The following is a 24942-nucleotide window of genomic DNA, read 5'->3' as shown; positions in this document are numbered from 1 at the left end:
TCATCTGCTTCTTTCTTAAACCTTTCTAATAATGCGTGTTGTTGATCGTGCCACAGGTAATACGCGACGGTGAAAGACGACAACAAAACAAAAGAGCCCATTCTTCCTTCTCTCATCTGCTACACTCGTCAGCGGTGTAGTGGTGGAGAAGGGCAAGACAGGCACTTTTTCTTGACACATCATACATACTTTTATACTTATGTGCGCCAATGCGATGTTGCAAGCTCAAGCCATTGCTGGTGTTCGCATCGACTTCTTTTACGCCTTATTTTCTCCCGTCTTCTGAAACTGTGCTCTTCTCTTCCTGATTCTCTCCCCTTTTTTTCCATTTTTCGTTTTACCTTTCCTTTCAAAGGTTTTGCGTCACTGCTGCGGAAACGTTCATCATCGTCACCTTTGCGCGTTATCGCGTGTGAATTTGTATAAGACGTACGTGCGGCACCTATTGAAGGCGGTGAAACCACCATCACGTGGCATCCCGCTCGCTTTCGACAGCACGTACTTCACTGCGTTCGAGCACTGCGAGCACTAATTATTCTTCCCAGTCAACGATGCTCAACGGTCGAGCAGAGCCCACCGCCTTCATCCGCAATGGGGCGGCGGGACGTGCCGGGGCACCCGTCATGGCCCGTCGCGGCCTACAGAAACCCTTCCGCAATGTCCCCTCCGTCGGTCGTGGCGCCTACCACCTCCCCCCACTCAGTTCCCCTGCGCCGCCCGCGCCCTCTGCGGCCTCGCCGAGGCGTGCCTCGAACTTGGACACGACAAAGGACCTGCAGCTGACGGTCACTTCGTCCTCTGCTGCTGTTGCGGTAGCCGCCCCTAACCACGATACTTTGGCGTCGAGCAGTGCACTGGCAGGTTCGGTGCAGATGTGGCCTGCGGTGACGTCCACTCGACAGCGACGGCGTCAAAAGGCACTCGAGTCGAAGTCTCCGTTGTCTCTGCAGCTGGAGGGCTTTATCCGTCGGGAGCATCAGCAGTACATCCGGGAGCACCCGTCCTGCTCTCGCACCGATACTCTTTTTATCTTTCGCGAGGCCCTCGCCACCTTTGTGAACCACTTCGCCGAGTACCGCGGCGTGCTGTACCTCATCCGCGACGAGTACGACGCGGCGCTCAACGAGATGACGGAGAAGGCGAAGCAGATGCAGGTGGAGTACCTGGAGAGCCAGAGCGATCGCGGCCTGCATGCGATGGAGCTCATGCAGTTGAAGGAGTCGACGAACGCCACCATCAGTAACCAACAAGCGCAGTTGGGGGTGCTACAGGGACTTGTGCATGCCTTGCGGGATCAGCTGACTGCCGCAGAGCACGCCAACAGCATGCTCACTGTGGAAATGGAGCAGAAGAAGAAGACGTACGTGGAGGCGCAGCAGCAGGCGAAGCTGCTCTCACGAGCAATGATCGCGGAAACCGCGCGCACAGCGGCGGAGCGGGAGCGGGCTCAAAAGCTACAAAAGGAATCAAATCTTCAGATGTCCCGCATCATGGTCCTCCAAGGCAACGTGACGGAGCTGGAGGAGTGTTTGCGGCAGCAAGTCTCTCTCCACAGCGAAGCGCAAGACCCCCGCAGTCGTTCGGGCAAGTTCACGGGGTCAGCTCTTCGGCGCAGCGCCGCACCACACGGGTCTGCCGCCGCGTGTTCTGCCAGCGGCGACGTTGCGGAGGCCGACGCCCCCTCAGAGTACGTGTCGCACCTGTTGAGCCGAATTGACGCTCTGGAGATGAAGGTGCAGCTGATGACACAGCAAGATGGAGCGGCGGAATCGAAGGAAACAAAAGCCAAGGCCCTGCAACCTTCGAAAACAGAAGAGGAAAGCGCCGTTTCGACATCCATCGGTATTCGTGCCGCTGCCGCGAAGAGTCCCGCCGGCGCCACCGCGAGCGTCGATGCGCTTTTCCCGGTTGTGCGGCAGTGACTGCGAATGGAAGGGGTTGGTGAGGCGGAGATCGCGCCCACCGATGTTATTGTGCCGCCTGGTCACTGCACGTCGGAAGACATGGGTTTCCTGGGCGTTGCGCACCCGGTCAAGCACAGGCACCTCTCTCTCAGCGTCACGCTGCGCCTGCTGGAGGCCATGTGGGTGGCGCGGGAGCGGACTACCGCGGAGAAGACGCGCCTGCGGCAGTTCTTTTTTGAATGGCTGCGTACACAGGCAGCGGACGTTGCAGAGGCCAAGGCGCTGGGCGTCAACATATTAGACACGTGCCAGCTGAACCTGCACCACCCCGAGTGCCGTGCGCTGCTGCTGATTCTACGGGGATATGTGCCAGAGGAAATTGTTCACGTGTGGCGTCGCCGACTGACTCAGCTGCAGCTGCCCGCCCAGGTGTCACCGACAACGTTGTTGGACAAGATGCCTTACGAGGACTTCTTCGCACACGTGCGGGCCGTCTGCCCGGAGAAGTCGATTGCCAATATGCTGCAGCTGCGCTTCACTCTGTACCGCCACTGCGACAGCACCGACTTCCAAGTGACGCTGTCGGAGGTTTTCCAGGATGACTCGTACTTTGTGAGGCTTCTAAAGCTGCAGTGGCTGCAGGAGGTGGAGGCGTTTACGCTGCTGGCCATCGAAGGCATCCGCGAGGTGGCGGATGAGAAGCGCAACGTTGTGTCTCTCGTGAAGGCGATGAACGTCATGCGCCGCCTCGACCCTGCGTTGGGCGACGAGGTGGTGCACAAGTACATTTCGCAGGGCTGCCAAAAACCGGTCATTGATGTGGCTACCGCAGACGAGGGAACGATGGTGCATCTCAACGAGATGCTTGCGCGGTTCCGCTCAACCGTGTTGCTGCGACGCTGCAGTCCTGAAGACGCAGTCGCTTAATGACGCATTTATGTATGATTCTTATAAAACATGTACCAGCCTTTTGTTGTATTTTTTGTATTTTTTATATAGAGTGCGCCGCTACGGCGCTATGGAACTTGCGCCTTTTCTTTTGTTTTCTTTTCGAACTCTGCTTCTCTTTCCCGATGGTGGCTGCGAGGATGAGCCAGGTGAACGTCGAACCGATGTAATATGTTCTTCTTTTTTCATTCATTTCCTTGTCCTTTCAGAAATGATTTCCGCCTCTCTCTCTCTCTCTTCGTTGCGTTCATTCACCATGGAAAACCGATTTACGGACGACGAACAACACGTGAGAACGCGCCTTTTCACGCTCTACTGCAAACTGTCCTGGCGCTGTTGCATTCATGGGTTGAATGCGTACGGTCGCTCGAAAAGTTATACCGGTTTTCTGCGTGTTGGCTCACTGACCCACTTCAACTGCCTCTTCTTCGTCTCTTCCATTGTTCCTCTTCAACACAATTTGCCGTCTTGCTTTTTGGTTGCTTTCGTACGCTAACTTTTTTTTTTGAATCACGTGCTGCTCTGAGTTTAATGAAAGAGGCAGAAGGAAAGCAACGGAACATTCTAAGGGCTGTTCTCCAATCAAGTTGAATCACTTACCTCGTGATAGACTCCAGCAGCGGATCTCCTTTGCCGAAGTTACGCAAATGAAGCGAGCTGCACAGGCGCTGCGGCGGTTTCCGATGGCGCGTGGTGACCGGACATCGCGCAGCAGTGAATCGCATGCCTTTCTCGCCGTCGGGGCTTCGCTGGGTGTGGGTGGCGCGTCGCTGAGTACTAGCTCGACCTCCCTGCCACAGAAGCCTCGCAGCAAGGAGCCGTACGTGTCGATGCCCGCGTCCTCGGACGTGCAGCGGGCATTCTTCACCTTGCTTCGACAGCGCTTATGCAACCCTGCACACCCACTGCCGGCTCGCAACGTGTACGACGAGCTGGCCAACCGATCTCGCGTTGTCGAGGAGTTCCACTTCTCCAAGACAAACCGGCGCATCTCCCACCAGTGCCTCGCCTTGGCTTTTCTCCGGCGGTACAACGTGCTGCTGCACAGTCTTCTCTTCTTTTCGGAGAACACGCAGACGTGGAACACGACGAGCGAGTTTCAGCGGCTGGCGCTCTTTGGCGAGTCCATATTGGCTGCCGAGGTGCGTGGACGTCTGCTGAAGCTTTTCCCCGACATCCCCTACTCGGTGTTGGTGCAGGCGTTACCCGCCATCGTGGGAGAGGAGGGCCTGTGCTTTGCGTTTGATCGCTACGACCTGAAAGCGATCGTCGGCGCAAAGCCGCAGGAGAAGCAACGACGCGGCAAATTCACAGCAGAGCAGCAGTGCCACATGTTCTGCGCCGTGATTGGCGAGATGTACTGGTTCGTGGCGCGCACCCGACCGACGGACCGCACGCACAACAACGCCCTCTTCCCGCCCTCTGATGTCCTCATCCTCCATGTACTCTGCTCTCACCTGTTGGAGTGCATACCGGCAGAGTTGATCTACCGCCTGTTGGAGCCCGTCATCGCAGACATGAAGCGTGTGTGGGTGAATGAGCCGATGTCACTGCCGTCACAGCTGCGGCTGGTCCCGCGCACCATCGGCACTCTTTCTCTCAACACCGTACCTGTTCCCAACCCCTCCTCCACCTCCTTCGCAGCTGAGGCGAGGGACACTGCCTTTCTTAACGTGAGGCACAAGGAAGCTCAGTCGGTACGACGAGCGCTGACGAGTGCTCCCGAGACGACATTCGTGAAGTCCTTCATGCAGCCAACGTGCAACCACCGCAATTTTGACAGTCCGCATTACCAAATTCTGGAGAAGGACGACGTGATGGAGAAGTGTGTGCTGTCCACCACGCCGCGGCAACGATCCCAAGACGGCAGGAGGACGTTTGACAGCGAGGCAGCAAACATCGCTCGTGCCATGGAGCTCGCAAAGCTGGCAGTGCAGACGTAATTGGTGTTCCCCTTTGCAGATAATCTACACTTGTACGCGGGGGTGTGGCGCCGGGTAAGTGTATTTGCGTGCACCTGAGCGCCTTTTTTCAGTAATCTTGGTCGCCGTGTTCAATTGAGTCTTGCCCACAACTTCAATATTAGGAAGAGAAAACTCCGAAAAGACTAAACAACCTTGAAGCAAAGCCTGTGTTTTTCCGCGGAGGATACTGCGGAGATGCACCATTCAATTGGCTGCTTTATCGCGCCGCACAACCGCCTGTGGCGCTTGTCAAGATCGTCTTCTCGTTGGATCTAGTTACTTCATGTGTTTACTAGTCTGTGTCTCCGCGTCTCGCGCTTCTACTTGTGTTTCTTGTCTTTTCTTTCCTCCCTCCTCTCCTTTCTGCGTCTCCTTGAACAGTTTATAAAGCATCCTTCGTTCTCTCTCAAGGCTGTGTTCATTCCCCCCTTCCGACAGCTGAGTCTTTAAAGCCCATCTGCGTCTTTTTGTTGCCCCCCTTCTTTTTCACACAAGGTACGCGTCACCATTCCATTGCACGCAGCCACTGCGCAGAACCGTTGCCGCTGCACCGCGGAAGCACCGATAGAAAAGCGGAAGAGCAGTCACTTTTCCCCTTGTTGTTCTCCCCACACTCCCCGACCATAAACTTTCATACATCCTTAACAAAGAAGATTTTATTATAGACGCTTTCACTCCATACATTCACCCGATCTGTCCTTTTTTTTTCTTGGATTTTCGTTTCCATTGCTGTTCCATTTTCCTTTTCCGTAACCATGATGGATGTGAAGACGACAAAGACGTGGGAGGACCTCTCCCTCTGCCGCTCTGTCTCCACCATCAGCAGCTCCGCCTCCACCGCCGAGGCCACCGCCGGCAACGACGTCTCCTCCTTCCTCTTCGACGACTGCCGCGACGATGCCTCACTTGTGAAGTCGCCGTGCAAGTTTTGGCTGTGCGTCGGTCATCTCAGCCTGGGCACGACGGACGCTGAGCTGAAGTCTCTCTTCTACCCCTACGGGGCCGACGAGGCCTTCACGGCGTGGGAGGGTCCGCAGATGTCGGGGTTTGTGGGCTTTACCTCTCCGGAAATGGCGGATCTGGCGGCGCAGAAGATGCACGCCTTCATTCCACGCCGTCAGTCACAGGCGCTGGTGGTGCACCCTGTCTCTTTGGACGACGTCGCGCAGGCACGCAGCCGCTCACTCAAGTCGCTGTTGGCGGTGCTGTACAGCGAGTCAGCGCCACAGGCGATCAGTGCGCTCATTCAGCACAGTAAGCTCCCAGCCGCGATGGCCGGTGAGGTGGCGACGGAGGTGGCTCGGGCCTCCCCTGTCGTCTTGCAGCGCCTCGTGTCCGCCCTGGCCGGTCTGTCCACGCAGTGGGCCGGCTTTGTTGCCTTCAACGAGGAGCTGCTGAAGCTGCTGCTGCGCTCGTTGCTGGAGGCGAATGAGCTGAACCCCGCGCAGTCCATCAACTGCGGTGCGGTGGTGGGCAACCTGTTCATGTTGAACATGATCACCGGCGACCCTTACTACCTCGCCACCCGCCTGTTGCAGCGCGGGAGTCAGCAGCTGGCGCAGCTGGAGGGCGTCTGTGCGCTTGCCCACACCTGCACCCCCCTCACCACCTACCACATCTCGCGAGCCGCCTTCTGGGCCCAGGTGACGGAGATGGCGACGATGGCGGCCGACGCTGAGACGAGCGAGGTCCTCCTTGGCCACCTGCGGCGCTACACGAAGTCAGCGACTCCGCAGTCCGCCGCTGCGTCGCTGCAGCCGGCGCGGGCGTCCCTCCCGCACCCCTTCTCCACCATGCCGTGTCCCCCTCCGACGACGTCGCTGCCGCACCACACGCAGCCCTTTGTGCCGCTGTCCGCGCCACGCACGTTTGCGCAGCACTCGCGGCAGGACGAGGTAAAGCGGCGCACCATTTACGTCTCGCACCTGCCCGGCCTGTTGCCGCAGAACATGCTTCTGGAGCTCCTCACGGCGGCTGGCGCAGTGAACAAGATCCGCATCTGCGCCGGCACCGGCTACTGCACGCTGTTCGCCTTCGTCGAGATGCGGACGCTGGAAGGCGCGCAGCGGGCCATGAGCATGAACGGGCTACAGCTGATGGGCTTTGCCATCCGCGTGCAAACGGCGCGGAACGCCGTGCAGGACGTCGTGAAGGAAGATGCGCATTTCGACTCCGACGGCAACCTGTTGCAGCCGTGCCTCTTTGGCGCGACGCAGGCTCCCCTGTCCCAGTGCCTCACGTCGATGAGTTAGACACGCGAAGACGTCCATCTTCTCCGTTTCTTTTCTCTTTCGAAGCTTTTCTGTTTTTGCGTTCGCCGACGCTGCGTAAAAGAGCAAAAAGACGCAGAAAGGGCAGCATAGAACACTCTTTTCCCTTTAACACGTTTCCGCACACATCTGCGTGCCATAGAGGATTCAGCTCGTTTGCTGTGAAGCTCCGTGCGCGGCCTTCCGTTTTTTGCTGCGCATTTTCTCAGAGAAGGCAGTGAGCAGCGACAGCTTCACAGGTGGTGAGGAGGCGATTCCCCGGCAGATGTTCTGCGTACCACTACTCTTCACACCAACTTTGTACTGTTCATTCACTCAGTTGTACTACTATAGATATCAGAACACCACCAACAACAAAGAAGCGTCCACCTGCGGCAAAACGGATCAGCTACGACAATTTCTGCTTCCGCTCGCTCACGGTGCTTGCGTCTTTCATAACGCACCCTTTTCTTTCTGTTTCAGCGTGCTTCTATCACCTTTGCCTCTCAAAGGTTAAACTATTTTAATTTTTCTTCTGTTTTCACAACGCACAAACACCCCATTCTGATTGCCTTCTCTTCACGTGTTCATTAAACGGCGTACGTTGTGGAAAACCAAAAAAGTTGATCCTGCGTTGAGCATTTATAGTTCTTTTCTTTCTTGAATCGTTGAGTTGACTGTAGCTTTCCTTTCTCTCTTCCCCCTAGTTGTTTTTTTTTTTCTACAAAATGCTGTATTGTTGTTCTCCTCTTCTTTTCTGTTGCTTTCATAGAATCTTTCACCACTTCACGAGGAGACGATGGCGACGCGTTAAGGGATTATTTTCTTCTCTTTTGCACGGTCCGCTTTACTTCTACAAGAGCGTAGAGCGCGGGGCTAAACTGATCGCGGAACAACAGCACTTTATCTTTCGTTCACTTTACAGACCTGTGAACAGGAGACAAAGCGGAAGGAAATGTCGACGCGAACGGCATTTCTGTTGATTCCAAGCGAAAGGTCCGCTTCATTGAAATAATAGATGGCTTTTAAGTATAGATCCGCTGTCGTACCATCCCTCTCTTCCTCTTTTTCTTTTTTTCTATTTTTCTAAATCTCCCGCGCCCGAAAATGCACGCCGACTTTTTGATTTCTTTCGAGAATGAAGACGTTGTAAATAGTTTTGTGCTTCGGAATTTTTTCTTTACGCATAAAGCATCCCCTTTGTAATTTATTAGTTTCTTTCTTCTTTCAATTGCGGAACCGCTCCGTGCTTCTTCTTTCCTCGGACAGCAAAAAACCGTTCGTACCGGCTTTCTGTGCCAACTCCTCTTCTTTCCCCTTTTTTTGTACTGGCTGCGCTGTTTTCATTGGAGAGTACACTTTCTTTTGTGTTCCTCGAACTGAGTGGGTATTTTTCTGTTCATCACTTTTGTTTTTTCTTTTCTCGCTTCCTCGTTAACTTCACACGCAGCACGATGTCTACCAACGGTGTTGATACACGGTGAACGACTGCGATGCTTTACGCGAAGGGAAACCGCACGTCGACATACACGCGCGCACATACATACATATACACACTGGGTTTCTTGGAAAGAGGAGGTGCGATGGCACGCTGTGCACTTCATGGAGTTGCTGGCGTACTATTTTGTTCTTTCCTCATCGTTCGTCGATGCTGAAGACACTTCTGGTAAACACAATTTCTGTGCTGCTCATTTCAACTTTTTTTCGTTCTTCTACCGCGTTTTTCACCATTTTTCTTTTATTTTTATTATGTAAGCGTTTCCCACGCGAGCTCCACTGGTACTGGAAAAGGCAGCACCCCTCAATGTTGGAATGATTCTTTAGAGGAATGGAAAATCCACAACAGGGGATTTAACGGGTTGCTTTGCTTCTGCTGCCACGTTGGCCAAATGAAGCAGGCGTTGAACTGTCTCAGCTGTGAGCGAAACAACCAAGGGCAGCAAACACATGCGCTGCCTTTGTGCAGCTCTTACAGCCAGTCCGTATGGCTCAAAAGACAACCTCTAAACCACTTGCCACGTGAAAGCGGTTCACTACATCTGTCGCTGTCACCCACTGGAATCGCCGATGGAAGTAACAACGAAGCATTCACTCGACGGAGCGCTCTGCCTCCCCTCCCCCCATATCTACCTTCTTGTAAAAGCTTTTTTGACTTTTCTCTGCAATTCGCATCTTTGTCTCTTTTCTCCTCTCTTTGCCGTTCGTGATCGACGTTTTTCTCCTCCCTTGTCCTCGCATTTTCATCCATCCCCGTAGTCGACTAGCAGACCTGAGCGATGATTCGTATTCCAAGCAGCTGGCGCGCGGCGCAGTATCCGTGCGCCTTTGTGGAGCTGCGCGGCGGGTGCTATGTGTGCTGCGTGGTGCCCGTTGCTACCGCAGCGCTCTCCTACAAGGTAGAAACCGCCGTACGTGTCGGCCTTGAAGAGGCGCGGCGCTTCGCCAGTCAAGACTTCGCATCTGCCGAGACGCACGACGTCACCATCGCAGCGTGCTCCGACGGCGTGGTGTACTCGCCCCTTTCAACGTCAGAGACCGCAGTGAGGAACGAAGAAAACGAAGCGCAACGAAGCGCGAACGGTGATGCGTTGGTGCTGCGCTGTCCGCTTTTTCGGTATTTGGCAAAGGAGGTGACGGTGGAAGGGACGCGCGGCGACGTGAGGGGCACCGCCGCCCACCTCACCGCCGCCCTCATGGGACGTTACGTCATCGCAGGTGCGCAGTTTCGCACCGAAGAGGGCGTGTACACGGTGCGGCACGTGTCGCTTCACAAACGGTACCGCGGCATCGCCCTCGTCAGTGGTGACTGCCGTGTACGCGTGAACGAGGTGCAGCGTCACACGCCCGGTCTCACGAGCAGCGGCCGCATTTCTGCGAATACAACCCAGTGCGCACCTAACTCGCCTATTGGACTAGACGAAGAGGTCCGCCAGCTCCGGCAATTTATTGCATGTGCCGACCAAAATCCCGGCTCGTTCACAGGCGTGGTGGTGCGCGGCCCTCGCGGATGTGGAGTCTCGTCCACCGTGCACTACGTCTTGAACACGTCCTGCGTGCGACACCAGGTGCTGACGTGGTCCGCGCAGTTCTCTGCAACCAAGGCAGCGCACGGCGGAAGGGGAGGGACGTGCGTTCTAATGGTACCGCACGCGGAGCACGTCTTTGCGGAGGCGGAGCTGGAGTTGGCCAAGTTGCACCTCTGCAAACTGCAGAGGGACGCGGCGGGGCTGCGCGACGGCGTCGGCAACGGCCAGCGTGTTTCCGTCGTGGTGCTGTGCATCAGCCACGCCTACGGTCTCTGTGCCAGCAACGTGCTCGACGGGCTCTTCTCCTTCCATATCGTCTTCTCCTTCCCCAATGCACGTCAGCGCGCTCTCTTGTTGGCCAGCGTGCGCGGGGGCGCGGCGGAAGACTGGCAGGGTGCCGCGCAGTGCTTGGTGGGGCGGACGAGCGCAGAAACGCTGGCCGCCGCCCGGCAGCCGAGCATTGCCGCCACGCTGCCCTTCAAGGCCGTGCCGTGGGCGCAAATCGGTGGTCTGGCCGAGGTGAAGAGCCGCCTGCACCGTGCGTTGGTGTGGCCGCAGCAGCAGCCCGATCTCATGAGGCGCTTTAACATCACGCCCCCGCGTGGCATTCTCCTTTACGGTCCGCCCGGCTGCGCTAAGACGACCCTTATCAAGGCCTTGTGCACCGAGGGCAACTTCTCTCTTATCTACCTCGATTCCGCCACGGTCGTGAGCGCCTACGTCGGGGAGAGTGAGCGGTGCCTGCGTGACGTCTTTGCACGCGCGCGGCGCCAGGCTCCCTGCATCGTCTTCTTCGACGAGGTGGAGGTGCTGGGCGGGCGTCGTGCGGTGGGCGGACGCGACGGCGAACACGTGCGTCTGCTGTCGACCCTGTTAACGGAGATGGACGGATTCGCCGACACGTGCGGTGTTTGCTTTGTCGGCGCCACGAACGTGCCGCACCTGCTGGACCCAGCGCTGATGCGTCCTGGGCGGTTTGACTACGTGTTGTACGTGCCGCTGCCTGGTCTGGCAGACCGCGTGGCCATTCTCGAGTTGCTGCTTCGCAAAACAGCCGCCAACGCGGCGCAAATTGCCGAGCGCACGGCGGGGTTTAGTGGAGCAGACCTGAAAGTGTTTTGCTCGGAGGCGCTTTTGGCGCTGTTCAAGGAGTCTGCGCAGGTGCCTGCAATTCTCGCCGCAGAAGAAACCGTCACGGCGTACCTCTTGGAGAGGGCAGCCGCCTTCCAGCGCACTCACTACGACTCCACGGCGCTGGATCAATTTCGACGTGAGCACGCGGCTGCTTAGCGTGCTACATTGGTTCTTGCGACCCTGCTCGTTACACTGTGCGCACAGGTGTGTTCCGACAGCGGTAGCAACAGCAGCCATCACAGCAACTAATTCTCTTTTTTTTTAAAGATACGCACGCTGCTTCATCTGAACGTGAGACGATTGGAGCTTTTAAAGCACGGCTGAAACGACTACCGAGCAGAGGGTTGTGGCGCGTAACGAAGAAAACACACGCAGGCGACGCGAATGTGCGATTTCGGGGTTGCTGCGGACGAATCGGTGCGCTGGATCTCTGCGTGGAAAGGGATTGCTTGCGCCGTTGGTTTTTCGCGACGTCGAACGATCTTCTTTCGCCTCCTTTACTCCCTTGTGTTCTCCTCACCACATCTTCCTTGTCCATCAGGTTTCTCTCTGCGGTGTGCACCAACACCCAACAAAACACCCGCACCGGTGTGAGTAGTAAAGAGGAAAAACACAAAGCACAACACCAAGGCGAGTACTTGTCATTAGGCGAGTACAGATACTATCGATAATGCAGTTAGAGGTCACGGGACGGTGGTTTCAAGCGAAGGACGACACCTATGTTTCCTTGCCCTTGGTGAACAGGTCCGTCGATCTCGGCGAGGCGCGCCAACTTCTGTGCACGGAGATGATTCACTGGGACGACTACCGACGAGACCGCAGCATCAATGACGGCAAGCCGCCGATGCAGCAGCTCTTCGCGTCGGAGCGCGACGAAGTTCCGCTGCACATCTTCACCTCCGGCGCCGACACCTTCGCCTCGCAGGTGATCGGCGTGGACCCGACGCAAAGCGGGTCGCCCGTGCAGATGTTCTGTTCGGAGATGCAGCACTGGGACGACTACTGTGCTCAGCGAGGCATCACCACCGGGACGTCTACCATGCGCGCCCTTTACCGCTCATTTGAGCGCAAGGAGTTTGCGGTGCTCGACACGAACGAGCAGAAGCTGAAGTTTTACGGCGGCGACAGCGTGGCGCTGATTTCGTACGGGGGAGACAAGCAAACGTACTGCAGTGAGATGGAGCACTGGGACGACTTTGTCAAGGCGAAGACTGGGCAGCTGCCGCAGCCGAGCATGGCATCACTGTTTCGTCAACAGTGAAGTTAAAAAAAAGAAACACCGCTTTTTGCAACGTCACCGTTGTTGGCACGTGCCTTTGCTGTTGATTTCTCTTCTTCGATAGTTTGACGAAAGAGTCGAAGTTTGTGTGGGGTGGGCTCTGGGTGGCTTGTCGGTGTTTGCCGCTGATGGGTTTCCTGCAGTTGCTGAAACGCGTTTTTATTCCATGTTGCCGTTCACCCACGTGCGTTTGCCGCACTGCAAACTGTGTCGGGTGAAGGGTAGGAGTAAGAGCACGGGAATAACCTTATCAACCGCATCGGCCGCTACCCAAAACAGCGTTTCCAGTCCTTCGTTTCAAGATTCGAATTGCTCACATCATTCAAAAAAGCCCTACGAACTGTAGCGGGTTGTGTTGGAAGAACCGGCTCGTGCGTGCCAACTCCCTTTCATTTGTGTCGATCAAACTCCTCGTTGTGCCAGCACAGTTGCACATGGCGGCGCACAAAGGGTCGTCATCCCCCCCCCTCCCCTCTCATCCAGCTCTTCACCGTCATTCCAGTCCCTCTCTCTTCACTCCTCTCTCTTATCAGGAGTAGTCATCTGCTTCTTCTTGGTTTTTCTCCTTCGCCTTGCGTGTGTGTGCGTGTTGGTGTACCAGCCCGCTTTGCATAGAAAACGAAATCGTATAATCAAGCGGAAATCTAATGAACGCGTTTGGCAGTGGTGGCTTTGGTCAGAATAAGCCGGGCGGGTTCGCCCAGCCAGCCGCTACTGGCGGCTTTGGTCAAATGGGTGCCCCGCAGCAAGGTGGATTTGGACAGCCCCCGCAGCAGCAGCGACAGGCTGGTGGATTTGGCCAGCAGACAGGTGGATTTGGCCAGCCGCAACCGCAGCAAGCAGGTCTCTTCGGGCAGCAGCCGCAGCAAGCCGGCGGGTTTGGCGGTCTGCCAGGACCGAAATTCGGTGGGTTCGGACAGCAGCCGCAAGCGCAACAGCAACCGAATGCGTTTGGTCAGCGTACCGGCGGGTTCGGTCAGCCGCAACCGCAGGCCGGTGGATTCGGACAGCAGCCTCCGCAAACTGGCGGCTTTGGCCAACCGGTTGGCGGATTTGGCCAGCAACCACAACAGCAACCCAATGCATATGGTCAGCCGCAACAGCCAACAGGAGGCTTTGGACAGCCACAGCAGCAGACGAGCGCTTATGGTCAGCCGGCGCAGCAAGCCGGCGGCTTTGGTCAACAGACGGGAGGCTTTGGTCAACAGACGGGAGGCTTTGGTCAGCCGCAACAGCCGGCTGGCGGGTTTGGGCAACCACAGCAGCCTCCGCAGGCTGGCGGGTTCGGCCAGGCCGCTGCCGGTGGCTTCGGCGCAGGGGGACGTGGCGCTGGCGGCTTTGGTCAGCAACCCGCAGTCGGCGGCTTTGGCCAGCAGCCGGGAGGTTTCGGCCAGCCGCAACAGCAAAGTGGATTTGGTGCTGCGCAACAGCCAGCTGCTGGCGGCTTTAGCGCTGCCGGACGTGGTGCTGGCGGATTCGGTCAGCAGCCCGCAACAGGAGGATTTGGTGTACAGCAGGGCGGTTTTGGCGCGCAACAGCAATCCGGCTTCGGTGGTGCCGCACAGCAGCCTGTAGCTGGTGGTTTTGGACAAGCAGCTGCAGGCACCGGATTTGGCGCTGGCCGCGGCGCAACGACTGGCTTTGGCGCAGCTGCTGGAGGTGGGTTCGGAGCCCCTGCACAGCAGACGTCTGGTTTTGGGCAACCGGCGGCGGCCGGCGGCTTCGGTGCTGCTCAACAACCTGCTGCAGGGGCAGGCTTTGGGCAAGGTGCAGCTGGCGGTGCCTTCAGTGCAGCGGGGCGTGGTGCCGGTGGATTTGGCCAGCAGCCCGCAACAGGAGGATTTGGTGTACAGCAGGGCGGTTTTGGCGCGCAACAGCAATCCGGCTTCGGTGGTGCCGCACAGCAGCCTGTAGCTGGTGGTTTTGGACAAGCAGCTGCAGGCACCGGATTTGGCGCTGGCCGCGGCGCAACGACTGGCTTTGGCGCAGCTGCTGGAGGTGGGTTCGGAGCCCCTGCACAGCAGACGTCTGGTTTTGGGCAACCGGCGGCGGCCGGCGGCTTCGGTGCTGCTCAACAACCTGCTGCAGGCGCAGGTTTTGGACAGCCCGCTGCGGGCGTTGGCGGCTTCGGTCAGCAGCCCGTTGCGGTTGCGGGATATGGGCAACCCACAGCAACTACCGGATATGGACAAGCAGCTGCAGGGCCAGGGTTCGGACAGCAACTCGCTGCGGGGACTGGCGGGTTCGGTCAACCGCCTTCTACAGCGGGTGTCTCTGGCCAGGCCCCCATCGCAGCGGAGGGAGCGCCGGGTGGTCTCCTCAACCTAGGCCGCCCCACCGATCTCTCCTTCATGTCGCTCCCGGACTACAACGCCAGCCCGTACGGCAATGTGTTGCTCTTTGACACGTACGAGCGTCCTCTCGCCGCGAAGCAGGGGTCGAAATTGCCGGGCAGCGACTTGAGCAACGCCGCTCCGTCGTCGCGCCGCGCCATCCACACGTGGCTGGTTGGGCAGATGCGCGTGCCGGAGGAGAACGCTCTGATGAACCAGGGGCCCGCTTCCCTCGGCTCCAGTGCACTGTCGCCCTTCGCGTTGAAAGAAATGTTGGTGCCCGCGGTGCAGCTGGGTGGCTCCAAAGAAGCAGACACAGCCTCCTCTCTCGCAGGAGTACAGCAACTACAGCAACGGCCACAGTCCTATCCTCCGTCTCGCCCGTCGTCTGCGCCGGCCGATGCTGTCGGCAACAGCGCTGTGGCGCCGCAGTGCAGCAACCCCGACTTTGTGACGAGCCCCAGCCTCGCCGAGCTCAGCGCCTACACCGCGGACGAGCTCCGTCGTGTCGCTTCCTTCTGCGTGCGCCTCCGCGACGGCTCGTGCGAGATTCGCTTCCTGGACCCCGTGAACTTGGTGCGGGTGGATGTGGGGGATGTGGTGCACCTCAGCCACGATGGCCGGGCCGTCCTCTACCCCCGCGGCGCAGCCTTCCCGTCGTCAGGCGGCCTCAACGTGCGCGCGGAGGTGCGCGTTCGCGACGAGGCGGGGACGCTGAAGGAGGAGTTGCTGCGCCATTGTGAAGAGGTGCAGGGTAGCTTCGTGGGTTACCGCCAGGGGTGGTGCGTCTACCGTCTGAACGACGCCAGCAAAGCCGGTGTGGATGGGGCGACGAGGGCAACCGCTGCTGCTGCAACTGCGGAGACGAGTGGTCTGCACCCGTTGAGTATTGTGCGCGACGACGACGAGTACTCTCGCACCCTCAATGACACCCGCGAAGAGTCGTCGGAGAGGGACGCCGACGTGGGGGACAACGCGAGCTCCTTGGAGGAAAACGACGGCGGAGCTGCAAACAACAAACTTGTGGCTGCAGTGCCGCCGACAGCGGAGATCCGCCGGTTCGAAGTGCCCGCTGCAACACGGCAATCGGCTGTGGCAGAGCGTCACCTCGCCACCGCGGCCGCCGCGGACTTTGAGCTGCCATACGAGCTGCCAGACATGTCGACCAGGAGTAAGGTCGAACCCTTTGCGGTACAACTCGGTGCGGCGCGGCCGTCGCTGGAGCCACGCGTGTTCTACGTCCGCGCACAGCAGTCGGCGATTCAGCGCGCCTACGTGGCCCACCCGGGCGGGCTGCCGGGCTCGGAGAAGACGGTGCGCGGGATGCTGGCGCGCAGCTCGCGGGCGGGGTTTAGCACCGCCGGAACGCTCGCCTTTGCCTCCCACGCGGAGTTGCGCGACGGCGCGGAAGCGGATGGCGCCGTGCCGGAGGTGTTCGGTGCGCACGCGGTGGTCGCCACGCCGTTCCACTGGCACCGTCCCGCCAACAAAGTCCTCACGCAGTGCACCATCACGTTGCTGCGTCTGCTCCTGCAGTACACCGACTTGACGGAGGAGGGCGGGCAGGACGCTGCCGCGTGCCCCCACGCCGCTATTCATCTTCACCGCGAGAGGAGCCACAACACCCTGTCGGCCGAGAAGCTGATGGTAGCGCAGAAAGCGATCGAGGATGTTGTGGCCGCGAGAGCCGCGTCGCTGACCCGTGTGGAGGCGCTCTCCACGCGGCAGACGACCTCCGTCCTGTCGCTGCTAGCCGCGCTCTACGCGCTGCCCGAGGGCGACGATGCGCTGCCAAACGCCGTCGAGGAGGCGCGCTACCTGCGCCAGCTGCGCCACCGCAACCTTGCCGCGTGGCTGAAACGGGAGCTGGCGACCTTCCTCGACACGACTAAGACGGCGGCCCTCTCCCCGGCAGAGGAGTTGGTGCAGATCATGCTGTGCCACAAGCTGCGCGAGGCCCGCACATCAGCACGCTCTATCGCGAACGAGGAGCTCGCGCGTGTGGTGCGTGTGTGCGGCGAGGGCAACCAGTTCGGCGGCTACGTAGAGATGGCGAAGGGCGGCTTCAAGAACGGCGAGGAGGTGCGGCAGCGCGTGGTGGGGCTCCTCTCCGGCAAGGTGGAGCCTTTCATGGCGGACGACGAGTACAAGGGCGTGGGCGACACGGCGGCGGAGGTGCGCCCCGTCCCGTCCGCGGCTACGTGGAAGCAGCTGCTCGGCATCTTCACTTTTTACGGATGCGTCCCCGACACCCCGGCGGAGGACATCGTCCTCACCTTCCTAGATCGCCTGCGTACTCCCTCGTCACGCAAGCTGAACCCGCTGCCTCCGTACGCGGAGCGTGTGGACGCGCAGACGCTGCGCACAAAGCGCGGCAAGGACTTGGTGCGTCGCGGCAACACCTTCCAAGACGCGGCGCTGCTGCTGCTAGAGGGCTTCGCGAATGGGTCGGCACCGCCGGCGAGCTGCCTGCACCCGCACGCATCGAGCTACGACGGCACGGACTACCTCACCGCCTTCTTGATCGTCGTCGCCATCCGTGCCATTCAACTGCCGCGGGAGCAAATCTACAAGGACGCGGAGCTTTCAGTGCTGCTCGGCATGACCGCTGCCCTCGAGTGCAACGAGGAGACGTGGCTCTGGGGCCTCATGCCGCTGCACCTCATTGAGTCTGCCCCTGACCGAATGGATGCCGTGCGCAGCTTCTGCAAGCGCAACGCGATGCGGGCGTCCGCGCTGAAGGAGCAAGGCGGCTCCACGACCGAATTTGATCGTCTGATCACGCTGCTGCGCGTGGATGCGACCTGGCTAGAGCCCGTTGTGGCGCCCACTGAGGAGGTGCGAAAGGCGCCGGAGAACAGCCCCAGCGTTGCCACGCACGCTGCTTTGGAGAAGGCGCTGGCGAAGCTGGCGATGTAGACGCAGGTGCGTGCCGGTGTAAGCGTTGGTGTGCGCCTGTTTCCCCCCTAACAGAGCCGCGATAGAGGTATTCACACCTTCTTCAATTTTCACCCTGCTCTCCTGCACCCGTAATGTGTTTTTATTTATTTATTCGAAGGATGTGTTCCATTGATTACAGGAGCGAAGAACGAAGCGTAAAGCCGCCGTCCCTTTCTCTGTGTCTGTCTTGGCCTGAAGACACTTTTCCTCCCTTTCTTGGCGTTTGGCGATGGAGTATGGTCCTTCAGGTTTGCCGCTTAGAGCTCGCCACATTAGCTTGTGTTGTGTGCGTTGTACTGTCATCTGCCCCGAGGTGCATTTCGGGGTGCTTCTTTTTTTTCCGTTTTGACCGTAGCCTTCGCTGTTTTGGTTCGAATGGCTTGAGTGATTTGTAAGGGCATCGAGGAAGGTGCCTAACTACACGCAAATGTGCACGCAGCAAGTTCGCCCTACTAACTGCTGGTGCCTAATGCGGAGGCAGCAGAGAAAATTCTGCGTTAAACAAACAGACACTAAAAAAGAAAGGAGAGAGGAAATCCACTTCCTTTTCGGCTGAGAGTGACGTGCCTCAGTGAGGACTCTCAGCCGTTTGCGTTGACGTTCTTACATTTCAGTTGACGAGGACGCCGAGTTGAAGGCGTAGCTCCTCCTACGCTGACCTGCTTCACTATGCCTTGCTCATTTGCCCATCAATTATAAGAGCTCTTAGCAGCGGGCCTTCCCTGCTGCACAGAACACATCTCGTCCTTCCTAAGCATCTCAGTTTCATCGTTGCCTCTTCTCCCCCTCCTTCTATTTCGCCGTTTCTTTCTGGACTTGATATCGATCAAGAAAAGTGCAGCGGACCCACAAAACCGGTGCGGTGTGTTTAATTCCCCATCTTGTGCCACAACGCGGCGTGTGTCTGTATGTTTGTGTGTGTGCTCTTGTCTTTGAGTGGTTCTCTTTTTAGGTGAAACACGCTTCTACCCGTCACAACTATCCATCCGTTGGGTAGCGCAGATGGGCGCTGAAGCTCTCCGCTCTTCGCATTTTCCCTTCCCTATTTTTTTAGTGACCGTGCTCTCTTCTTTTTAGTTCTCCACCACAGATCTTCCCTATCTGTACGGAGCGGTCCTCTCCGCCACAATACACTTCTCCAACTCCCGCCGCTCCACCTCGAGCTGGTTCATTTTACCTCTCTTTCCTGGCGTCGTTGCGGTTCGTTTGACGGGTCTGTCGTCGCGTGCTGTGTGCGGCGTTCGATCTATACCCCTACCCTCAAAAAGGAGACAGCTTCTCCACAAGAACCTTTTTCTGCTGCTGTTGTCGCATAGATGGCGTGGGAGATGCGTACCTCGGTGCTGCGCCTCCCGCGCTTCAGCCTGCGCTTTGCCGGAAGTGGTAAGATAGAGGACATGCGTGCCTTCATGCAAGCCCTCTACGTGTACTGGTACAACAAAGGCTTCTGGGGGGCCACCGTTGCCTCGGCGGTAGACTTCCTCAACACCCTCGTCCTCTTCGTCGTGGCGGTCACGTTCACCATGCGCTTTGACTGGGTGACCGCGCTGACCTGCGCGGAGGCGGAGTGTGCGACGCATCACCTCATCAGCGGGCTGCACGCACCGTACCTTTTTCACACTACGGTGTGGGGCCACATTTGGGGTTTTGTGTTTCTGAGCGCCACGTGCGGCGCCTGCGCGTACGAGCTGACCCACTTCGTGGAGACGTACTACCTGCAGAGCGAGATTGAGGAGGTGGCACGCGAGGCCGGCATCGATACCGGCTTCCTTACCCCGCTGCACCGCTGGCGCTATCACTGGCAGCGCGGGTTGAACGGCCGCGACGGGCACGAGTCTATTGGACTGCGCGTTGGTAACAGCATCGCCCTCAGCACTGCTGGGTGGGGCGATTTTCTCGAGGCGATTTGCGCCGCGGTGGGCCGCAGCGGCAGCGTGAAGTTCGGCGCCCCGGGCGAGCCCCTCGACCCCCTGCGTGCCGTGCAGGCTCTCATGCAGCTCGAGAACTACCTCATTGCTTTCCACGAGGGCGACGCGTTTCGAGGCACGGCGCTGCGCTACGTCAGCTCGAGCGTCTTGACAATGCTGCTGGCCTCCATGTTCGACGCCTTCCGCACCGTGGAGAGCCGGCACAAGGCGATGTGGGCGGTGCGCTCCACCATGGTGCTCTACGCCGTCCTCTACGGGGCCGGCTATCCCTTCTTCTGCCTCTATGCCGTGCTGAAGGTGCTGGTGAAGAACGCAGCGCAGGTGAAGGTGAATTACTGGGCTCTGTCGCAGCGGACGTGGACATCGGCGGCGGCGTGGCGCTTCCGGCTGTACAACGAGGTGGAACACCTGCACGCCAGTCGCCTCCGCGCCGGGGCCGAAGTGGCGGAGTCGATGGTGGCCCGGCTGCGCATCTCGAACAGCGTGTCTCGCCTGGTGCGGCGGGTGTGCGGCACCTGTGTGCTCGTCACGGCGCTTCTGACCTTCCTCAACCCCGGCCTGCTCATCGGCGGCTTCATTGGGGGGCTGACGCTGGTGTGGTGGCTGACGCTGACCCTCACGCTGTACGCCTGCGTACCGGAGGTCGACCCGCGCGAGCGCGAGTACGCGTACGCGGCCGACTTGGAGAAGCTCGTTAGCCACCTGCACTTCGACACCCGGGAGTGGTTCGAGTCTGCGGATATTTTCTATGAGCACCTCACCAAGCACTTTTTCAAGAACCGCTTGCAAACCGTTCTGACCAGCCTGATAGAGAATTTGGCACTGCCGGCTTTGCTGCTGTACGCCCTGTACGATGGCAGCGTGGAGGCGCTGGTCGAGTTCGTCGTGCAGCACTCCACCACCGTCGACGGCATCGGCTCCATCGCGGTGGGCTCCGACTGGACCTCCTCCTCCCTCACCGGGTCCACCGAGGGCGGCGAGGAGGGGGAGCGCGAGCTGAGCGACACGGACGGCGCGACGCGATCCGCACACGGCAAGGATTCTGCGTCCTCCGCCACGCTGCTGGGGGCGGCGACGGCCCCGACCGGCACGGCGCACAGTCGTGCGCGGAAGGTGCAGCAGTCCGTCGCCAGCTTCGCGGCCGTCTACTCGGGGTGGAATCTGCGTCACATCGACGGAACGACCGGTGAAGCCCCCCTCGCCACCAACGTGCACGACGCGTCTCTTCAGCTTTTCCTGCGCGACTTGAGCCAGCGCGTGTGCGAGTCGAGCAAGGGAGGGGCGGCGGAAAATCTTTCGGCGTCGGCGAATTCTTTTATGCCACCCGTTTCTGCCCGGACGGAGCCCAGCCGCGCAGGTCCTCGCGAGACGGCCGTCGAGGAGGCGAACAACGACGAGGGAGGGACGGCAGGGGGCGTGCTGCCGTTTACAGCTGGCAGCACCACCGCCCACGAGCGGGAGCAGCTCTTTGTGTCACAGGTGCTCTCCCCTCACTACCGCAGCACCCGCGGCTCCCACACCGGCCAGCGTCACCGTGACACCATCACCAACAGCAGCAACTACGGAACAGGGAGGGATGAAGTGGCGTAGCGCGGGAACGCAACGCGGAGTGGGTGCAGACCACCTTTCTCTTCTCTCACCGCTCGTCAGAGTTCTTTCCTTTCTTTTCCCCACCACCGGACTTTGTTTCGCCGTCTTGGTCAGCAGAAGTTCTATTTTTCCTCCTGTTTTGCATATTTGCTGCTGCTTTATTGAACATGTGGCCGTTCGCGCCCACATCTTCCCAAACTTCGTGTTGCCCACTCTGCTCCTTCGCGCCCGTGAATACGCTTTATGATCGTTTTCTGGCCTTCAAGATTCCTTTGGGCGCTTCCTTTCTGTTCCACGTAAAACTTGAACCAAAGAGCACACGGCGCGATGCCGGCTTTTCTCACGGATGCCTGGAGATTTCGAAATCTCACCCGCCTTGCATGTTCTCTTCGACGAGAGAGCCCGCTGCGGCTGCTCACGAGAAACGCATTTGGAGCCACGGCTGCAAACACCTGGAGGTCCAGCCTTCTCGCGAGGTCGCGAGACTGTCGAAGGTTTATGAGGAAGCGGACTTATGTGAAAATGACCTTTCGAAATGCAGGAAAGGCTTCCGCCCTTTGATTTTGGTATTCGCTCTTTGAGACACCCAGCGTTGTTGTCGAACGGCGGTTCCCACAGTGCTCTCCGTTCCTTTCTCTCTGCTCCTTCTTGAAGGCTCAACAAGCTTAGTTTGAAGAGTACCTTGACACACCCTTTCCGAAACGCAACCCCATTAAGGCGGAAACCTTTGCGGGGGCTTAGAAGTGCTGCCGATCGCATTCACTCTCTCCCCCTTACCTTTTTTTTCCCTTTTAGTTGCTGCAAGACTCAATGAACGGCACAACAGAGGCGCAGTTTGACGCCGCGTGGGGTGAGGTGGAGCGGCAGCAAAAGGCGCAGATATCACAGAAAGCGCAGCTGTTGGAGCAAGACGTCGACAAGGAGCTCGCCCTCCTCCTTTCCGGGGTGCGGGAGTCGCTCACGGAGGATCAGCGCGACATCCAGGGGGAGTTCGACAAGCTCATTCGCATGGTCGAGCAGTTCCGCGAAGGCGTCGACTTGTGGCAGCTCAAGGCAAAGAGCTCCATTAAGATGATCGAGGAGAAGCAGCGCAGCTTTGCGATCCTGGTTGAAGAGACGTCCATACGCGCTGCGGCGCTGCGGCGAGACGCGATCGATCGTCTCCAAAGACGCGCCGCGGAGACGGAGCAGAAGTGCCATCTAATCTTGTCCTCGGCTAGCCTGGGTAGCGCGTAATCGGCCCGACATGCACGTACGCATTTGTGGAATGTCCTCCGAATTACGTACTTCTTTATTTAGAGCCTGTTTGTGACACTGGTGACAGGAATCTGTTCCGACAGAGTCGCGCGAAGAACGTGTCACCGCTTCTTACGCAGTTATCTTCCTGCTGACAGATATATATCATGCCAAGCCCTTGCATTCCGTTTTCTCCAAAAAAGGAGAGGGCGCCAATGCACTGGCGAATGTGGAGCATCCACACAAGGTTGTGCATCTACTCCTATAGACAGCTACTGTGCCAAGAGACTTTCCTCTAGAGTCCCACCTACAAACATTCAAAAACGTAAGAAGACCGTTTATGGCCTAAATCGTCGGTGAGGCGCCTCACCGATAGAAGCAAGCCAAACGATGCCCCACTTTGCTGTTCTCATCGCTTAAAAAAAAAAGAGACAATTAAAGCTGTGAAGGCAGCGGCGTCGATGCGTATTATTTTTTTGCTGCTCCCACGATAATAATAGTGCACAGACAGCATCTTCTTGTAGTCTTCTCATTCCTCACACTACTACGTCCTTCCTGAAATTCTTTCGTTCCTATCTCCGCTGCCGCCAAGGTGATCCCAACACCGCGTTCAACTCCGCAATCACGAACGACAGCTACCGGTGCAGCGGTGAAAGGAGGCAGCAGCAAGCAGAAAGAAGATTGCTCTCACCTTCCTGTCTTCGCGTCATCGCTGCGTGTCTTCTTATTCTGCGTGTTCAAGGAGTTCTGTGCAGACCCATTTACGCAGCGTGTCCTCTCTCGTTTACCAATTCATCTTCAGCAAGTTAAACGCTTAGTATCGCTGTAGTCCTTCGAGCTTCTTTATTCTCTTTCCCCCCTCCTCTTTTTGTTTTCTGGCTAGCATGCGTCGTTTGATCCGTCGCATCGCGTGGCCATCGCCGGCCGCCGCAAAGACCATGCGTAGCGTTTGCGTGCCTCTCTTGCTCAATACTGGGCCGCTCTCTTCGATTCCCACGACATCCGTGCGACGATGGCAGTCCGCGTCCAAGCGGGCCTTTTTTCTGGGGTCGTCGCCGCCCTTCACCGCGAGCTACCGCATGCAAAGCAGCACCGATCAACAAGACCTCTACGCCGTGCTGGGCGTTAAGCCGGATGCCACACAGGATGAGATCAAGAGCGCCTACAAAAAGCTCGCGCTCGAGTTCCACCCCGATCGCAATCACGCCCCCGGAGCAGAGGAGAAGTTCAAAACAATCTCTGCCGCTTACAGTGTTGTTGGTAGCAAGGACAAGCGGCGTGAGTACGACGCACAGCGGGCCATGTACCGTGGCATGGGCGGCGACCCGTCGAGCAGCGGCAGCGGCTATTCCACCTCCGGCCCTGGCGGCTTCCCTGGAGGCATGGGCCGTGGCAACTATCAGTACCAACAGATGTCGAAGGAGGAGGCGGATCGCCTCTTTCGCGAGTTGTTTGGTGGCATGCGCGTGGACCAGATTTTCAGGAATTTGGAGGAGGAGATGCGGCGGGGCGGCATGCCCGGCAGCGGGTTAGGCGGACACGTGGGGCGAAGCTTCCCTGGTTCAGAGCAGGCCTTTCGCCCCTTCTTCCGCACCGAGAGCAGCTCCACCCGCATCTTCACCGACGAACACGGGAATCGCATGGAGGAGACGACCTACACCGACCCACGTGGGACGCGCTTCACGGTGCGGCAGTCGTCGAGCAGCGACCCGAACGCGAGCACGAACCAAACCGGCGAGGACTTCTACCGCAGCCGCTTCGTGGGAAAGGATGGCCGCCACCACTTCGGGAACGTCTCGGCACAGTTCGAGAAACCGTCCGAGGACTTCACGCAGAGCATGTTTGGCGTTCGCTCCCATGGCCGCAGCCCACTTGTGTCCTTCCTGATTCTTGGTGCGTGGACGGTTGTCTTGGGCACGCTGCTCTTCTGCTGCATCGGCTTCTTCGCCCGGCACCCTTTCTTCACTGCCTCCGTGCTCATGCTCAACCTCCTCGGTCGTGCCGCACGACGCCCTTTCTAATGCACGCTGAGCGTGGTCGTGGCCATCAAGTCTTTGGTTTTTGCGCTGTGCGACGCTTTCCGCCCTTTTCGGGAAGACGTAGCACTCAGGTGAGCCGTGTCAGAAAGCAGAACCACTTCGTTCTGTAATGCATGAAAACTCCAAAGTAATGGAGGAGTGGAAAGCGGTTGCGAGGGGCTAAGCGGCGGATGCGCTAGGCGCTGGTGCGACCAATGTGTGCTGTGCTGCCCTCTTCCTCTCTGGTTGTTTCTTTCACCATGTGCGTTTGCTGCGTTCTTTGCGGTATGGGTTGCCGTTGGATTTGTCGCTTCCTTTTTTTTCTCCTTGGATGAAGGCCGCTGCCCGACAGAGGGGACGAGGCTCCGGCCTGTGTGGGTGCAGGCGGCGACA

General features: G+C 58.4%; 10 protein-coding genes across 12 annotated transcripts; all 10 read left to right on the top strand.

The window, feature by feature from the left end:
* Positions 1 to 354: 354 nt before the first annotated feature.
* ABB37_09824 (hypothetical protein) lies at positions 355 to 1922 on the top strand (the record flags this gene model as incomplete). The annotated part of the gene is made up of 1 exon (XM_015809465.1): positions 355 to 1922. The coding sequence occupies exon 1, from the start codon at positions 552 to 554 to the stop codon at positions 1920 to 1922; it is 1371 nt and encodes a 456-aa protein (XP_015651947.1). The 5' UTR covers positions 355 to 551.
* An 81-nt stretch (positions 1923 to 2003) lies between these two features.
* ABB37_09823 (hypothetical protein) lies at positions 2004 to 2831 on the top strand (the record flags this gene model as incomplete). Its single annotated transcript, XM_015809464.1, has 1 exon — positions 2004 to 2831. One exon carries the CDS (start codon positions 2004 to 2006, stop codon positions 2829 to 2831), a length of 828 nt encoding a protein of 275 aa, XP_015651946.1.
* A 558-nt stretch (positions 2832 to 3389) lies between these two features.
* Positions 3390 to 4795, top strand: ABB37_09822 (putative mitochondrial MP44; the record flags this gene model as incomplete). The annotated part of the gene is made up of 1 exon (XM_015809463.1): positions 3390 to 4795. Exon 1 carries the CDS (start codon positions 3500 to 3502, stop codon positions 4793 to 4795), a length of 1296 nt encoding a protein of 431 aa, XP_015651945.1. The 5' UTR covers positions 3390 to 3499.
* A 401-nt stretch (positions 4796 to 5196) lies between these two features.
* Positions 5197 to 7068, top strand: ABB37_09821 (hypothetical protein; the record flags this gene model as incomplete). Its single annotated transcript, XM_015809462.1, has 1 exon — positions 5197 to 7068. Exon 1 carries the CDS (start codon positions 5572 to 5574, stop codon positions 7066 to 7068), a length of 1497 nt encoding a protein of 498 aa, XP_015651944.1. The 5' UTR covers positions 5197 to 5571.
* A 2273-nt stretch (positions 7069 to 9341) lies between these two features.
* Positions 9342 to 11472, top strand: ABB37_09820 (putative ATPase; the record flags this gene model as incomplete). The annotated part of the gene is made up of 1 exon (XM_015809461.1): positions 9342 to 11472. One exon carries the CDS (start codon positions 9342 to 9344, stop codon positions 11379 to 11381), a length of 2040 nt encoding a protein of 679 aa, XP_015651943.1. The 3' UTR covers positions 11382 to 11472.
* Positions 11473 to 11765: 293 nt separating this feature from the next.
* On the top strand, positions 11766 to 12486 carry ABB37_09819 (hypothetical protein; the record flags this gene model as incomplete). The annotated part of the gene is made up of 1 exon (XM_015809460.1): positions 11766 to 12486. The coding sequence occupies exon 1, from the start codon at positions 11896 to 11898 to the stop codon at positions 12484 to 12486; it is 591 nt and encodes a 196-aa protein (XP_015651942.1). The 5' UTR covers positions 11766 to 11895.
* A 665-nt stretch (positions 12487 to 13151) lies between these two features.
* On the top strand, positions 13152 to 17756 carry ABB37_09818 (putative nucleoporin putativeserine peptidase Clan SP family S59; the record flags this gene model as incomplete). Its single annotated transcript, XM_015809459.1, has 1 exon — positions 13152 to 17756. The coding sequence occupies one exon, from the start codon at positions 13152 to 13154 to the stop codon at positions 17754 to 17756; it is 4605 nt and encodes a 1534-aa protein (XP_015651941.1).
* Positions 17757 to 18607: 851 nt separating this feature from the next.
* On the top strand, positions 18608 to 21295 carry ABB37_09817 (hypothetical protein; the record flags this gene model as incomplete). The annotated part of the gene is made up of 1 exon (XM_015809458.1): positions 18608 to 21295. Exon 1 carries the CDS (start codon positions 19094 to 19096, stop codon positions 21293 to 21295), a length of 2202 nt encoding a protein of 733 aa, XP_015651940.1. The 5' UTR covers positions 18608 to 19093.
* A 653-nt stretch (positions 21296 to 21948) lies between these two features.
* Positions 21949 to 22531, top strand: ABB37_09816 (hypothetical protein; the record flags this gene model as incomplete). The annotated part of the gene is made up of 1 exon (XM_015809457.1): positions 21949 to 22531. The coding sequence occupies exon 1, from the start codon at positions 22106 to 22108 to the stop codon at positions 22529 to 22531; it is 426 nt and encodes a 141-aa protein (XP_015651939.1). The 5' UTR covers positions 21949 to 22105.
* A 591-nt stretch (positions 22532 to 23122) lies between these two features.
* ABB37_09815 (putative mitochondrial heat shock protein DNAJ) lies at positions 23123 to 24552 on the top strand (the record flags this gene model as incomplete). 3 transcript variants are annotated; one of them, XM_015809456.1, is made up of 1 exon in its annotated part: positions 23123 to 24552. In XM_015809456.1, exon 1 carries the CDS (start codon positions 23416 to 23418, stop codon positions 24550 to 24552), a length of 1137 nt encoding a protein of 378 aa, XP_015651938.1. In that variant the 5' UTR covers positions 23123 to 23415. The 3 variants fall into 3 exon arrangements, with proteins under 3 accessions (XP_015651938.1, XP_015651937.1, XP_015651936.1); XM_015809455.1 differs by having other exon boundaries at positions 23166 to 24552; XM_015809454.1 differs by having other exon boundaries at positions 23414 to 24552.
* Positions 24553 to 24942: the final 390 nt, after the last annotated feature.

Source organism: Leptomonas pyrrhocoris, assembly GCF_001293395.1.
Source record: "Leptomonas pyrrhocoris isolate H10 chromosome Unknown, whole genome shotgun sequence".
NCBI lineage: Eukaryota > Euglenozoa > Kinetoplastea > Trypanosomatida > Trypanosomatidae > Leptomonas > Leptomonas pyrrhocoris.
The sequence above is the reverse complement of the archived record's forward strand: the minus strand, read 5'-3'. Positions and strand labels throughout refer to the sequence as shown.